The 15,103-nt window shown below is 37.1% G+C and overlaps 1 protein-coding gene across 1 annotated transcript in view; it reads right to left on the bottom strand.

Annotated features, from left to right (window-relative positions):
- Positions 1–15,103, bottom strand: part of COL4A4 (collagen type IV alpha 4 chain) — a 67,332-nt gene that overhangs the window by 49,761 nt on the left and 2,468 nt on the right. Inside the window, exons 2-4 of the mRNA XM_068406428.1 lie at positions 13,831–13,870; positions 11,882–11,959; positions 899–1,033 (exon numbers count right to left, since the gene is read on the bottom strand). Of these exons, the coding sequence (XP_068262529.1) occupies positions 899–1,033; positions 11,882–11,959; positions 13,831–13,870 (253 nt within the window). The remainder of the gene's footprint in view (positions 1–898; positions 1,034–11,881; positions 11,960–13,830; positions 13,871–15,103) is intronic.

The raw sequence follows: 15,103 nt of genomic DNA, 5'->3' as shown, positions 1-15,103 counted from the left end.
CAAAGTTGCTGAGGTCATTAACTCTTAAAAAGAATGAAAAGCATGAATATGTGATACTATATAGCGAGAAACTATATAGCGAGAAACAAGAAACAGTCTTGTTTGAAATATGAATCGAAAGCCATAATTGTCAGAAATAAATATCTGAAAAAAGTTATATGGGCTTAGCAGGAGACTAGTGCCAATAGCCACCCATGTAACAGATGGTACAGTACAGGACAAACGTCTCTCATACTCATTCATTCTCGAAAGATTATAAAATGACAGAGAAGGGGACGTTGCCTATAACTTATAAAGTAATTCTGTACATAATTTCACAACCCTGCTCCTGTTTTGATAATACCAGCAGCACAATTTCTATTTACAGGGCTTACATTTCAGGTGTGCTCCATACTGACGTTAGTGATTTCAGTCATCCACTGAGATAGGTGGAATTAGACCATTAAAACTAGTATAAAGTGCGAAGAGCCAAGCACAGGGATTGTACAGCCGTGAAAGATAAGGACCTGAACTGCAATTTATACTCCATAAGTGGTAAGTAATAAAATTCTGTTTAGTGTACAGCACTTTTAAAAGTACCATACTCCTCCCTCCAGCTCCGCATTCCTCCCACATCCCTCTTTGAGGTTAAGGAGGATGACATGATATATAACAATCGGAGACCCGGTCTGTTTCATTTTATTTTATGTCTTCTGACAATTCTAATTTTGCAATCCACAGTAAAAATCCCCTGAAACATTGTTTCAAAGAAACCTATAATTAATTTTAGTCAGCATTTTGTGTGAGCAAGAGTATAGTTTGGCAAACGCTTTTTGATCATTCAGATTCTGTTTCACTTGCCGATATTTAATGTTACGTACTGTATACACCTAAAAGAGCTGTCTGTGGTGTTTCCTACCTTATCGCCTTTTTCTCCAGCTGGCCCAGGCTGCCCATTCTCACCTCTCCGTCCTTTTTCCCCTGGCAGACCAGCTGGTCCTGTAGATCCCAAGGACCCAATCGGACCTTGAGCTCCCAGCTCACCAGGCTGACCCTGAAAAGAGTCCAAAGAAGTGAATGAGTACTGCTGTAAACCTCACAGCAGGCAGCATTTCGGAGATGACTGTATGGATAAAACAAGGCTTACAACGTATACACACTCGTGATTCAAACCACCTTGCTGTACACCTTCCAGATCTGCTCCATGTATTAGATGCTATAGGAACATGACCTTCGAATTTAACGAATTGCTCAAGGTGATAATTTCTTTTCACTTTCATCAGACCTCCAGCACCACCTCTCTGAGATGCCTGGGATAAATTGCAAGTCTTCCTGGCTCTACCAATGTAAGTATCACCTTTTGCAAGCATAAAACTCCACTGAGTATCATATTTTTGCCATCAGAGAAGTGATGGCTCATTTTCGACAAAGGGACTTGGTACATAATTAGAACAAATTGAGAGAGTTCCCTCTTTAAGTCACACTATATGCTAATTAACTTAAGTTTTTCTGTCATACATCATCACTCTCAGATCTTAATGCCTTATTTAAAAGTGGTGAAGTTTCCTGCAGAAACAAATGATAGGTATTAGCCAACGTATTTACAGAAAGTATCAATTTTAATAGCTTGTGTTAAAATGGTTTGGGAGGTTGCAGAATGTCATTTATCTAGAAATAGCTCTAAATTGAGTATCTGTGTGTACAGTACAATACAGACCATGTCCATGTATTTCTACTAACTTTTCCAAGGTAATATATATTCTTCTGAAGTAAAAATACTTCCCATGCCAACTGGATTTTTCAGTCTATAGCATTGGTGTGGAGTTGTTTTAGATTTGTTGCAGTTTTTGTTCTGTGCTGTTAAACAACTACTAAATCATAGATTCAAAGTGCTGAATAAAGCAAGCTTTCTAATCAGAATTCACATGTGAGCTGTCTACACTTTTCACCCTACAAAATCTATGTATTTACAGGTCTTTATTTCTCTTATTCATCTTTTTCATTCTGTATCATTATATTTGTTTAGCTATAACTTGTTTTCTTTCCCAATGGAAAAGCGTTTTGCATCTTTTCAGAATTCATCAATCAATTAGAACACATTATTGAGAAAGAGAGCAAAATGGAGCCCCATGCATTCCTGAGAAAAGCATATGGCTCTAAGACCACTTGAGGGCAGTAAAAGATATTTCAGTACAACCTCCATTCACAGAAATTACAGACCATATGTTTATTTCTACAAATGGATTGAAGGAAAACAAAATGACAGAAATCAAAGGTGATTGTAAGCAGATATGTTAGCTTCAGCAGTTAAATTATGTTGAAAGAACAGAACTGAATTGCTTGCTTCTTGGTGTAAACATTTCAACAGACTGAATCTGTCTGAACAAAATCTTGTGAATTGCAAGCAGGGACCTAAACCTCTTGTTCTTTTTATTTATTTTCTAGTTGGCTTTTAAAATATGTCAATAAAATCTATGATTTGACAGTTGGACAGGAAGTGAAGAAATGTATGGTATGCATCATCCAATCAAATCATCAAAGAAACAGAGTAATGAGAAGGTAACTTACTACATGTTTGGAACAGGAACATACTATAGGTTTATGCTATACTGGAAGCAGGACTGGATCACCACTGGCCCTGAAGCGTGAACAGGAATTTAGTCCAGAGGCTAGGAAAAGAAGTCCAACACTACAAGTAAGGACTACCTGAAAAAGAATCCTCATACAACTCATGTTCCATTTGTCTTTACTGGCTCCTCTCGCTTAGACCTTGATCCTGCTTCCAGAGAAGTCACTGGCAAAAATTCCAGGGCAGAATCAGCATGTTGTCTTCAGCAACAGCTACAATTTTCTTGACACCATAATTTGAGTAGTGTAAAATATTATGCAAATTAAGGGCTACTAGTATTAAAATCTGCCGATTCTGCATCCTTGTTAACAATGAATGGACAGTCAGGATTCTGGGTGTTTAATTCGAGTATTTGCTTGCATGAACAATTGCAGCCTGTCTATTGGCAATGCCTTGCACATCCTCTGTTATAAAACTGAATTTATTCATTGAAGTACTCTTAAAGCAGCTATCACACCCTTTAAATACTTGATAAAAAAAGACTGGACAACCATTTTAATTAAAGCATAATTTTGAGTATAAGAAAAGTGAAATGAATGAGACTAATAATACAGTAAAATACAACTGTTTGAACCATTCACCCTACTAGAAGCAGTACGGTTTTTTTAGTACATTAAACTAGCTGTTACCCTGGAAAATGCAACATTCATCAGCAGGAAAAAAAGGCATAAGATATTTCTCAGTAATGCTCTAATGCCTTTGTCTTAACAAGGCATTTTGTTGACAAGTTTCTGCAGCAACTTTAATATTTTTAATTAATAGTGTATATGCTCTGCATTCAAGAGCTGAAAGAGAAAATTTTCAAATCATGTTATATCCTTTGGACAGTTGAAGAAACATGATTTTGATAGTACACAGAAAAAAGCTGAGACACTTTATGAATTCTATGGTAATTACCCATCATAATTAACCATAATTAACTTCCAGGACATGTAGTCCTTTAGGCTGATAAAATGTCTTCATTAGTTGCTACCCTGTGAATTTAACTGACTCTACGGTTTATGTCTTCAGTAGGAGGTACTGAAGTCATAAAACGAGTCACTGAATCCAGAATTCACAATAGGTTTGACAGCTGATACAACTTTAGCATGCCATGTGAAGCTGGTGGATTGTCTCTCTTTCTTTCAGCTCAAAGACTGATAATGACTGGGAGCTTTGTTAAGACCAAACTGATACCATGTCATAACATCTATTATCACATCTATTATTTGTGCCCATCCAATGTGACTACCACAGCATTACAGTCTCAGGACAGCTGTACAAATAAAGAGGATGAAGGTAGTCGTGCTTATGTGGAAATGACAAATTAGCTCAGTTAAAATGAACAGAATATTATGCCTGCTCTGCCATCTCATGCCAATAAATTCCTTTAGGATTTCAATGCCTTGTTAATTGTCTGGGTCAGGAACTACCCATGCCAAGACTATGGTCTGTTATTTTAGCATATTCTGGCCTTGACCTGCAGTAAGAAACTGACTTTTGACAAAACAAGACTATATTTTTTTTAATTAAATATGCTTCATAAGACTAAGACCGCAAATACTTAAGAATCATGCAGCAAAGCATTTAATACTGTTTGGAAAAGGCAATGGCCAAGGTTATTTGGAATTACTTTTTTTTTTGGTTGCCTGAGACACCAAAGAGCATCTGACTTTTAGAGTGCCCTGAGCACTTAATTGTCTGAAAGCACATTGTTTTAACGGAGTCTTAATTTGAAATCAAAAAAAACCCGGTTCATTCTATTAGCGTGAATTCTGTCTTGCTTCTCATTATCAATAAATTCAAAAGAAGTCCAGTTATTGCCTTCAGTTAGGACAGTACCCTGTGTTACAGGCTATGTGGATGTACCAGTGATATGTGAAATGCGTTTACCTTCTGTTCACATGAACAAAAATGCCCAGCAACTCGACAGAATCAGATTGTAGGCAAATAACATAGTGCCCTTTTTCATTCTGCACTAGACTCTGGCTTGTAACCAGTCTTTCTCATTGTACCAGAAGCAGGACAGAGAAAGGAAGGAATGTGGAGCAGTCTGAGGACAAGAGAGGAGTGTACACAAAGGCATTTGCAGACAGATGTTTTCTTTTCTAATTTGCTTAGTGAGGTGGGAGCATCTGCTGCTACTCTAAGCTCCACCTATGTCCTCTCCCCTCTTGGAAGAGCAGGTCTATTACACTGCAAAGACACAGCTTCCTGGGTTTGTAGGGGTGTCCATTCTGGAAAGTTTCCACTCCTTCACTGTAACTGTGTAGGACTGGGACCAAAACCCATTTTCACTGGAAGTCAAGGCTCCAAAATAAACCTTCTAAATATTAACTTTATCAAGATGAGATAAATCTGAGAAAGCACACAACTTGGCATTAGATCCATTCTCTTCTCCTTAATAGAGCAAATTTTTCCATGACTGTGGGTTAAACACTGAGTGAGGGTCAGACTAGTATATGGCATGTACTTTATTCTCATTTTGCTCAGAAACAGCAGATCGCATAATGACTTTTCAGTATTAGATAACTTCTTTTTTATAGTCAGATTTTGAGCCAATTAAATGCAATAGTAACTCTTAGTGCTCGATTTGTCTCAGCGTCTGAATCATGCTGCAAACTACTGGAAAATTCTGTGCTCTTTTATCATATTTTTTCAATGATCCAATATGCTACAGGAACATGGTACCTGATGGTGCAGCTTAGCATTCACAGTGATACTTCACTGAAGCACAGCAAATCACAGTGAAGTGCTGAAAACATTTTTGACGGTGTACTTTGTTTTGTGTTTTAACCCTGGGTAACCATGAAAAGAAAAAGTATCCAATAAGCCAGTGGGTGTCACTATTGTGTTACACAAACACTGTATTAGAGACAGTTTGGCACTGGAACTCCTGAGAACCACTGTTAAGGGCTGAAAGCAGAGCGCTGCAAATAGAGCATTTTAGACCACAAATAATTAACACCAGATTAACTAATAAACTTTTGCTCTGATTCATTTTATTGAAACAAGTCACTGAATGGCAATTTCTGGTTGATTCAAATCTATGAAAAAGAATGATTTTATAGAGTTTTTGTCTTGCCTGATGTGGAAAAGCTTGCCAATCTGCAGCAACTGAGAAAAACACTATTTTTAGTATGGTGGGACAGGGGAACCAAAAGCACTAAGGAAAGAAAGATGCTCAAGAACAAAAGGAGGGATAATTTAAAAAGATCAAAACTTTTGAAAAATTTGGAAACATGTCTAATGAACAATGCTAATTTACAGATGCTGTAGCTGGACATTGTATATGAAGAACAGCCTCAAAGAGACCTTACAGTGAGGAGAACGGAGTGATCTTATTCCTATTCCACATTCGGGTAAGCAAGCTCCATTCCCTACCAGTTCAAATCCTAACTTCTGGAGCCAGAGAACTGCCTACTGCTTTACTCAGTTATAAAAAAATGTGTGGTCTGGTTCAGATATAGATCTAGGGGTGTCATTTCTCTAGGTCTATCTTTCTATGGTTCTCAGCAAATGTAAGTGAAATGCAATAGAAATACTACAGAAATATATAACTACTCTCAGGAATCTTCTATTTTAAAACTGTATCATAGCTAATATACTGGGAAAAATGATCAACAAGTATGAGGCAAATAGCGGGAGAGATCTGGGTTTCCTCAGATGCTAGCATGCATACATCTCTGATAGTGGATTTAGCTAAGCACATGTATTTGAGATCAAATAGATGAATATCACATATTCATTTCCCGAGTGTGCAGCTTGAAAATTCAAATACAAGTGCTAGATATTCCATGTGAATGACAGATTGCCATTGCATACTGATATGCAAAAAAGTGTGATTTAATAAATGCCTCTTACTCCCCAAAACAGACAGAATTTGCAGTTTCCCAGTTAGTGAATGTTAAATATGTTTACACTCTGCTGTAAATTGGATGCAGTTCACCCACAAGATCTACTAGGGAGACGCTGCAAGAGAAGTGATACCAGTAGACAGACCTGCTATAGAGTTAAATTTCGCCATTCTTATCCCAGTGTGCTGAAGTATACATCAGCTGACTTTCTAACTTACCTGTGACAAACCAACTCAGTATCTCTTGTGAATGCTTACTCCTTACACCTCATATGCCAGGAAATGTAAGACCTCCCTCTTAGATTTCTGTTTGCTAGGTTCTCTCCTACACTAGTATGAAAATAGGCCACTCGCTTCATCTGCAAAAGAACAAACATCAGTCTTGCTGAGTTATGTTTATTATTCGCTTTGCTCCAGGCATTTCACATGATCTCACAGAAGCTAGATCAGGTTGAGTCATGAATAGATGCTTGCTTTCTAAATCTACTTAACTCTATAAACAAAGCCAAAGGAATTGAATGGGATCAAACTCCGGGGTCGGCACAGGACAGGTTTACAATCGGCCAGTGCTAACTGCAAACATTTTTTTAACTATCTAAATTCTGCTAAAGCAGACAGCATTTTTGGAGGCCTCTGATACAACACTGCAGGAGTTATCAAGGAAATGACTTCCCAAGTTAGAGAATGAGGGGTAAATGGAGGAAAGGTTTCACTGTCTGTTGGACATAATCAGGAGAAAATTAAAATCACAGACTTTATGGGAGACCAAAGAGGAAGAGGGGGAAAAAAAAATCTTAAACGGTGAAGTTCGTGTTTGCCTCTAATTAAAAACATTGACTGCTACTGCATCCTGGAAGATGATGCATCTTGACTGGGAAAGAAGAGGCAGGAGAAAGTCTCAGTTGTTCCGGGCTGGCACCAAGAATGATGTAGAATGCTCACTGGCATGTATACTTTCCCTAATGACTATCTCCCCTCATTTATCTGTTCTATAGTTCTTAAATGAGTATGTATAGTAGCACACAGTATGTGCAAAGAGATTTAACAGCACAGTTTAATGGTCCTATGGAAGAAAGAGTCCTTTTGAATTGTGACGAGATCAAGAGATAAATAGTATAATGTAAAACTAATCCCAACAAGGCTGTAATCCCAATTAAACAGAAGTCAAACTTTCATTGTGATGCAGACAACTGTAATAATATCAGAATGGGATATACTATTAGCAATAGTGACCAGAATGTTCTTCAGAAAGTGATTTCTTGCAAATGAAAAGTAGTGCAACCCTGTTTATAGCACAGAGTTATCAAAGGTTGAGAGAAATAAAAAACAACAGGAACACAAAGCTCTTCTAAAACCCAATGTAGCAACCAATGCATAAGTATACTGGTTTTATAGAAATACTAAATAAAAGTGCAGCTATTTGCTTCTACTTTTATTCCAACTTGCCCAATTTCAATACATTCCAGTATGTCTATGGCAGTTCCCTTTTCTTACTCCCATGGTCATCTTTTCTCTAGCTAAAATCTCAATTATCTTGTCCACTTAAAATGAAGAAAGCTTTCTATGTTGACATTTAAAAGATTTTCAAATGGGCAACTAGAAGGCAAAGTCTTAATTCCTGTTGCATTCACAGTCAGCTGCAGAGTTTTTTTACACTGTCCTGGTAACCACAGCTTTAACTAATCATACTTAAACTGCATTCAAAAAAAATGGATAGAAAGAAAGGTCATTATGCCAAAGAAAGCAGGGCAAGATTTGAGATCCTACTTTCCTATGGAAACTTCAGAGTATACCACACTCCTGACAGCCATTCTACTTAACTCATAAACCTAAATATTATTTAGGAGTTTAATTTTAGGTGTCTATTCTCTTATTACCCTAGTTTTTTACTATTTTAGTAGAGAGATGTTAAGAATAAGGACTACAGTTACGTTATATGCAGCTTACAATGTTTTTAGTTTTACAAAATGTGAACACGCTTCACTTGTCACTGGTAATTACAGACAAACAAAGCTGATTTATATCAGCTCTAAGACTTTTTTTCTACCTTAATTTTAGTAGAAATCTTTGTTACGGATTGACTAGAAGTCTACTCCAAACACAGAAGTAACCTGCTTGTTCACTTTACTAGCTAAATTTCCAGTGGGCAATGCTTCCACTGCCCACTGAAAGTCTAAAAAGGAAGGTAACATTCTAAAATCTGTAAAATGGCAATGTCATCAAAAACCTGTCATAGTGTTTTATATGTCAGCAGAAATCCCTCAAATGGAACTAGCAACAATATTTTCCTCACAGTCTGCTGACAAAGTGAAACCCTTATCAGATGGGCACACCTTAACTTTGAAATTATACCACTGCTGTTTTATCAGCAGATATATATTCTGTCTTCTCTAAAAATCTCCTTTTCATTAGTATGTCGAGAAGGATGTAGGGAAGTCACCATTAGCACTGTGCGAAACAAATTGCTTAGGTTCTTATTCAGATGTCAAACTATCATTTGTAAGTTGGACGCATGACATCTATCTAGCACAAAGTCTACACTATGATACAACGAGCGCCTTTCCTACGGATAATTCCTATGCATTCCACCAGGTGTATTACAAATAATGCACTTTGCTAAATAGCTTCTCCCCCAGTGCACTTTTTAGGGGAGATAAAAGTTAACAGAAACTTCCCATTGAAACTGGAATTCTATTTGGAAGTATTCAGCCAACAACAAAGATTCGGAATAACATACGATGGTCATGTTCCAGCTAGTCTAATGAGGATTTGGTTGCAGTTCTTGGAAGAGGTTGAATAATGTGTTTAATCAATTCATAATAGGTCTGACCTCATGTGTTTCTAACATAGATGACACGTTAGCAGTACCATAATGAAACAATTTGCCCTTGCTCCCCTGTAAGTCTTAGATTACCATGTTCAATGGAAGATCATGAAGGGAATACCCTACATCTGACTCCCTGTGGCAAAAGAGATTAAAAAAATAAACAAAAAAAAAAGTCCCAAAACATAAGTGCACTGGTCTATGTATATCAACGTAACTCAATACATACACTGATGTAGCTCACTCAGATGCTGCCTTTCTCATTCAGCCTCTGCAAAAGCCCCTGAAACTGCAGTTGGTTTAACAGAGCTGAATAAAGTCTTGCTAACTTTGAGGGGTTTTATAAGTTTGGCTTTCCAGCTGGTCTGGATGAGATTATTGTTCCATTGCCTTTTGCCAGCAAGTACATGAATTTTGTAGAACCTTATTGTGCTTCAGCAAATGTTTGCTGAGGGGGCCAGCTCATCCTTGATTTTGACAGCTAGCCTGTGCTAAATAGTGAAAAAGGAAAAAATATGGTGCTAGGCAACCGAATTTATACTGTTGCCCTTATCTCAGCTTCTTTACAGAGAAGGATTATTTCATAAACTATACACTTCTGAAATTTTAGGCTTGCATACCGTACAGTGCCAGAGGCTTTCAATGATCATTTATTTGTTGCACTTTAAAGACAGGACTGAGGAAGATGCAAAACTCTGAGGAACCAGCCTGGGAGCAGGATTCAGACAGAAAAGTAGATAAACCAGATATTTTGCATTTTAGGACGCTAACAATAAGATAAACCTTTTATTTTGTAATGGGTAGTCTCCACAAAAGCTAGGAAAGCAAAGTTAGTGTGTCAGAGTGTAAAGGCAGAACACAGCAAAGATTAGAAATCAACAGGATTGTAGGATGAAAAAAAGATTAAGTAATCCTATAGAAAATCATTCATCACCATACATTAGTATAGAAAATATTTGCAACAATCTGTCTGAAGTGGTGGTTAGTTAAGCCACATTTCATGTAGGGTCTGATGAGTACTTCTATTTCTTGCATATTGATTAAGAGAAATGATTGCATGAAACATAAACTCATATTACATTGGAGACACTTTATCCATCAGTGTGCAAACATATTTCAGAGCTGTTGCAGAAAACTGTACAATTCTCAGACTTACATTTGCATAATGGCATTGAATTTATTTTGAAATGTTTATTACACTTCTGTTTAGCACTTAGGTCCAGATCCTTGGAAGTATTTAGAAAACTAACTGCAAACGCTTGAATCATAGTTCAGTTTACTTGTGGTGGGGACGACAGCTTAGGAAAGAGCCGTAATGACTGCAGTGAGTATTTATTATTGACTGATTATGGGCACGTAATTCAGAACTTCCAGGCTACTGAGAGAGAACCAGAATCAAGGAAATTTTCTCTAGTTTCAAAGTCAGTAGTTTTTAAATGGCACTTCAAAACAGGTTTTTGGTATCCAAAACAGTCTACTCAGTAGCACTGAGAGACACTGCCATGCTGCTAGTCAAAATACTTTTCCTGGGATGCCCTTTTGTTAACACAGTGTTACAGAGATAGACGCATCCTAGGCCCCTATTATGAAAATCCCACAGCATGGGGGACTTTCGTATAGACATAATCCTGGAGGATTAGGATAGGATCCAAGGACACAAGGGCAGCGATCATGACATAGCAAAGCATGCAGCTAACTGCAGAAGCACAGGAAGGAAAAGGTGTGTCTTGCTTTTGTGGTGATTCAGGTTGTACACAAACAAATGGGGCATGCAGCTCTTCTGAAACCTGATCCACCATGCTCAAGGTTTCTAACCCTAAACTTTAACATTAGTACTTTGGAAGAAAAAAATTTCCAACACTAACTGACAACTTTTCAGTTGTTCACTAATCAGGGCATGTTTCTAAATAAGTCCTTTCCTCATGTAACGTTTAAATTGTTTGCTATCACTATATAGATACGTATTTTGAGAAAGAACAGCCAAGATAACAAACTAGTCATCACTGGGCCATATTTCAATTAACAACTAGCAACATGCACAGTTACTAATTTTAGTGTATAATATGAAAATGCCTTGGCTTCATTCAATATTTTACAATTATTTATAAGGCAAAGACAATTCAGATTTTTTTAATACTTAATGCATTAAGCTAGTAAAAAAAGTCTGAAACCTTTTCCAGAATCACCTAACTCAAATAAGAAACATCTAAGTTCTCATATAACTAGTAAATGGCATAGACATTCTCTTTTAACCAACCTCTTAGTAGAAAAGGAGCATAGATTTCTAAACTTAATAGATATTAAGAATGACCTTTGTCTAACTACTAGATTGATCTCAAAGAATCCTTAACACAAAAAAGGCACCACGACTATTACAAACCTAATTTACAACAAACCTGTTTACAATCTTAATTTCCTCCGATGATAGCTGTACTTCATACCAGTGAGAGAATTATGAGTTTGCTATATTCACACTTGTTTATGTCTGAATATTGATTTATTGAATATTGATTTATTGATTTATGTCAACCATATTGATTTTACAGAACAGCAATGTGCACAAAATGAACAGTATTTACAACAGTAATTATCATTAGTTCCAATCATCACTTACTCTTGATCCTTTTTCTGGAAAGCATCGACAAACTGAACAATCCTGTCCCCCACATGGGTCAATATATGCATATCCTCCCTAAAAATTAAAAGTTTATGGATTTATTAATACACAACAGACAACAATCACTTCATCAAATATTTTCAACTGGACGTATTGTCCAATTAGATGATTTTTAAGGCAAAAGATTTTTGCTGCACTTGCATACCCACAGGGCAATTTCCTGCTGATGAAGAAACAAACAGCAAACATCAGGATATTGTACAGATCTTCAACTTGACACATATGAACCTTTTCCAATACTTGCTTAATAGAATACACACAACAGTACAACATTTAAAATCCTCCTAACCTTCTTGGACTTCTCATCAGCATAAACATGCTGGCAAAGCAGAAGCAATAAGCAAAAGCTTATTACTGTTGCTGTAGAAGGTGAAAGATATTACCTGCAAGTTATATTAAGCAATGTGAAACATTACAGCTAAATACAACTAAGGAAATAGGCTGCATCTAGAAATATTTTAACAGTCAGAATTTAATTTCTAATAATGTGAAATTTGTATCCCATCACATTAGGTTAGGAGATTGTTTAACTACGATTAAATGATAAAAGGCAAAACAGGCTGAAGAGCAACAAGCCCACTTGAGGATACTAAAACACAACAAAATGTAAATTCAGTAGATTTATTGTGTGGTAAGTGAACATGATTTCATTATTCTTTTCTATTTCCCAAAGTGTAGTATTAAACATATAGAAATTATACACACCATATGCACTTATAAACTCACTTAGATGGTTGGAATGTTTACTAGGTGACATTATTTTTTTGCCAAAATGTGTAAATGATCAAAGTGGTTTCAAAAAGGATGACCAGGACTTCAAAGACTTAAGAATAATTTAGGTAAACCAGTAAACAGTGATAACGTGAAAATATTTGCTCAGTGTGGATTTAATTTTTATCAAGGTCAACATTGTTTTGTTACTGCTGTTAATAACCAACAGAACACAATAGGTTCATACTTCGATTTTTCAAGGTGAAAACACTGACAAATATTAGATAAGGAGGAAAGATTCTGTTCTTTCTATCTACAATACTTTTAGAATATCTTGTACTCCCAAACCTCAGAACAAGAGGGTATGATCGTCTCTCTCACAGACTGCTTTTCTTTCACACACTGGATTTCCCATGAAATTACTGATCTACTCCACACTAGTCTCTCACCTAGTTATTAAAAACTTGCCTCCACTGGAATGTCAATGGAATGCAAGTTTCTAATAACACATAAGCTGTTACCCTTTGTTCTAATTGAACACATTTATTTTTAAAAAATACTTCAATTTTCAACAGTTCAACTAAAAAGGGATGACTTTGGGGGGAAAAAACAAAAAAAGAGCTTTTAAATATTTGAAAGAAATGAAGAGGACAGACTTGAAAGCATTTTCAGTGAAGGCACTGCAAACATAAGGTTAATACGGAGGACAGTACACAGAGGAAAATAAAGTAGATACTGAGACCGTATTATATGTGAAATTTTGGCTTCAGAGAGATGGGAATGTACAGGGAGGCCAGTTTAAGATCTAGGCTAACATACAGAGAAAGGCTTGAAAGCTAGAATGAGTTTTATATGTGCTATAATGTAGAGCCATTGAAGGGACTTCATGAGGAACGAGACCGACTCAGTTCATGAGGGAGGGTTTTTTACATGCAACTTTCCAAAAGCATCTAAAGATGCCAGACTGAGGATGTAGAAGAACCCAAAGGACAAAAATTCCAAAATAGTCTAAGCTGAGCAACAGGAACAGAAAGGGAAGTGAGAACTGCAGAAATACTGAAAGAAACATCACAATTTTCCCATAGAACTACAGATAGTTTTGGTGTATATGTTACTTGCTTTAACTATACCATTCTATCTATCAACTGTCTAAGGTAAATATCAATGTCACTTACCCCATCAGTTTCTTGTGCTGAAAAAACAATCAGCAGCCACCTGATTTAAAAGAAGGAGAAAGCTAAATTAAAACGAAACTTCCAACATCCAACCTTCACAAAAACGTAGCCTCTAAAAAGTGAGAAGTGTGTACACATGATTAAGTCTCAGTACAGGAAAGACATGGACCTGTTGGAGCGGTTCCAGAGGAGGGCCACAAAAATGATCAGAGGGCTGGAGCACCTCTCTTATGAAGAAAGGCTGAGAGAGTTGGGGTTGTTCAGCCTGGAGAAGCGAAGGCTCCAGGGAGACCTTATTGCAGCCTTTCAGTACTTAAAGGGGGCTGGTAAGAAAGATGGGGACAAACTTTTTAGTAGGGCCTGTTTCAACAGGACAAGGGATAATGGTTGTAAACTAAAAGAGGGTAGATTTAGACTAGATATAAGGAGGGTGGTGACACACTGGAACAGGTTGCCCAGAGAGGTGGTAGATGCCCCATCGCTGGACACATTCAAGGTCAGATTGGACGGGGCTTTGAGCAACTTGATCTAGTTGACTGCAGAGGGGATTGGACTAGATGACCTTTAAAGGTCCCTTCCAACTCAAACTATTCTATGAGTCTAAATCCTGTTTGGGGTGATTATTTAGTAAAAGAGGATACTTATAAGGGGTATGCACCATCAAGAAATAGTCAGCATGCTACATATATTGGTCATTTTGGATTTGTGAGACTGAGTACAAACAGATAGGCATGAATAAGACTATGTAAAAGTCCTTGTAACTTCCCCCTTGAATCCTATTTCCAATCCCACAATTAGGAATGGCCAGAGAGAAACCATTCCAGACAGATTTCTGCACCTCCACGGACACCACAGAGTGAAGACTGAGCAGAGATGGAGGTGATCTGCATCTGCTCCCAAATGGGTTAGCTGGTGCTGTTGTGTTTTGCACAGAGAGAGAACAAGAGAAGGCAGGGAGCAAAGCAGCACTCAAAACAGCCACATGATTCCAGAGCAGCTGCTGGGGAAGCCCAGCTCCATGCCAACCATTGCTAGCGATGGATTATAAAGTTGAAATCATGTCTTTTATGATTTCCACATGCAAAAAAGAGGATAAAGTAAAACAAAAATGTAGCCCATAATTTCTGCAGCAATACAGAAAATAAGCATTATTATTAATTATTATCAATGAGAACTAAGGTGCTCACTCATTATATGAAACAATAAATTAGACACGGCAATAACATATAGACTACTGTGCATTATTCTCCAGGCTATAGTGAAGCCTGTATCA

Source organism: Nyctibius grandis, chromosome 8 (assembly GCF_013368605.1).
Source record: "Nyctibius grandis isolate bNycGra1 chromosome 8, bNycGra1.pri, whole genome shotgun sequence".
Taxonomy (NCBI): Eukaryota; Metazoa; Chordata; class Aves; order Nyctibiiformes; family Nyctibiidae; genus Nyctibius; species Nyctibius grandis.
The sequence above is the reverse complement of the archived record's forward strand: the minus strand, read 5'-3'. Positions and strand labels throughout refer to the sequence as shown.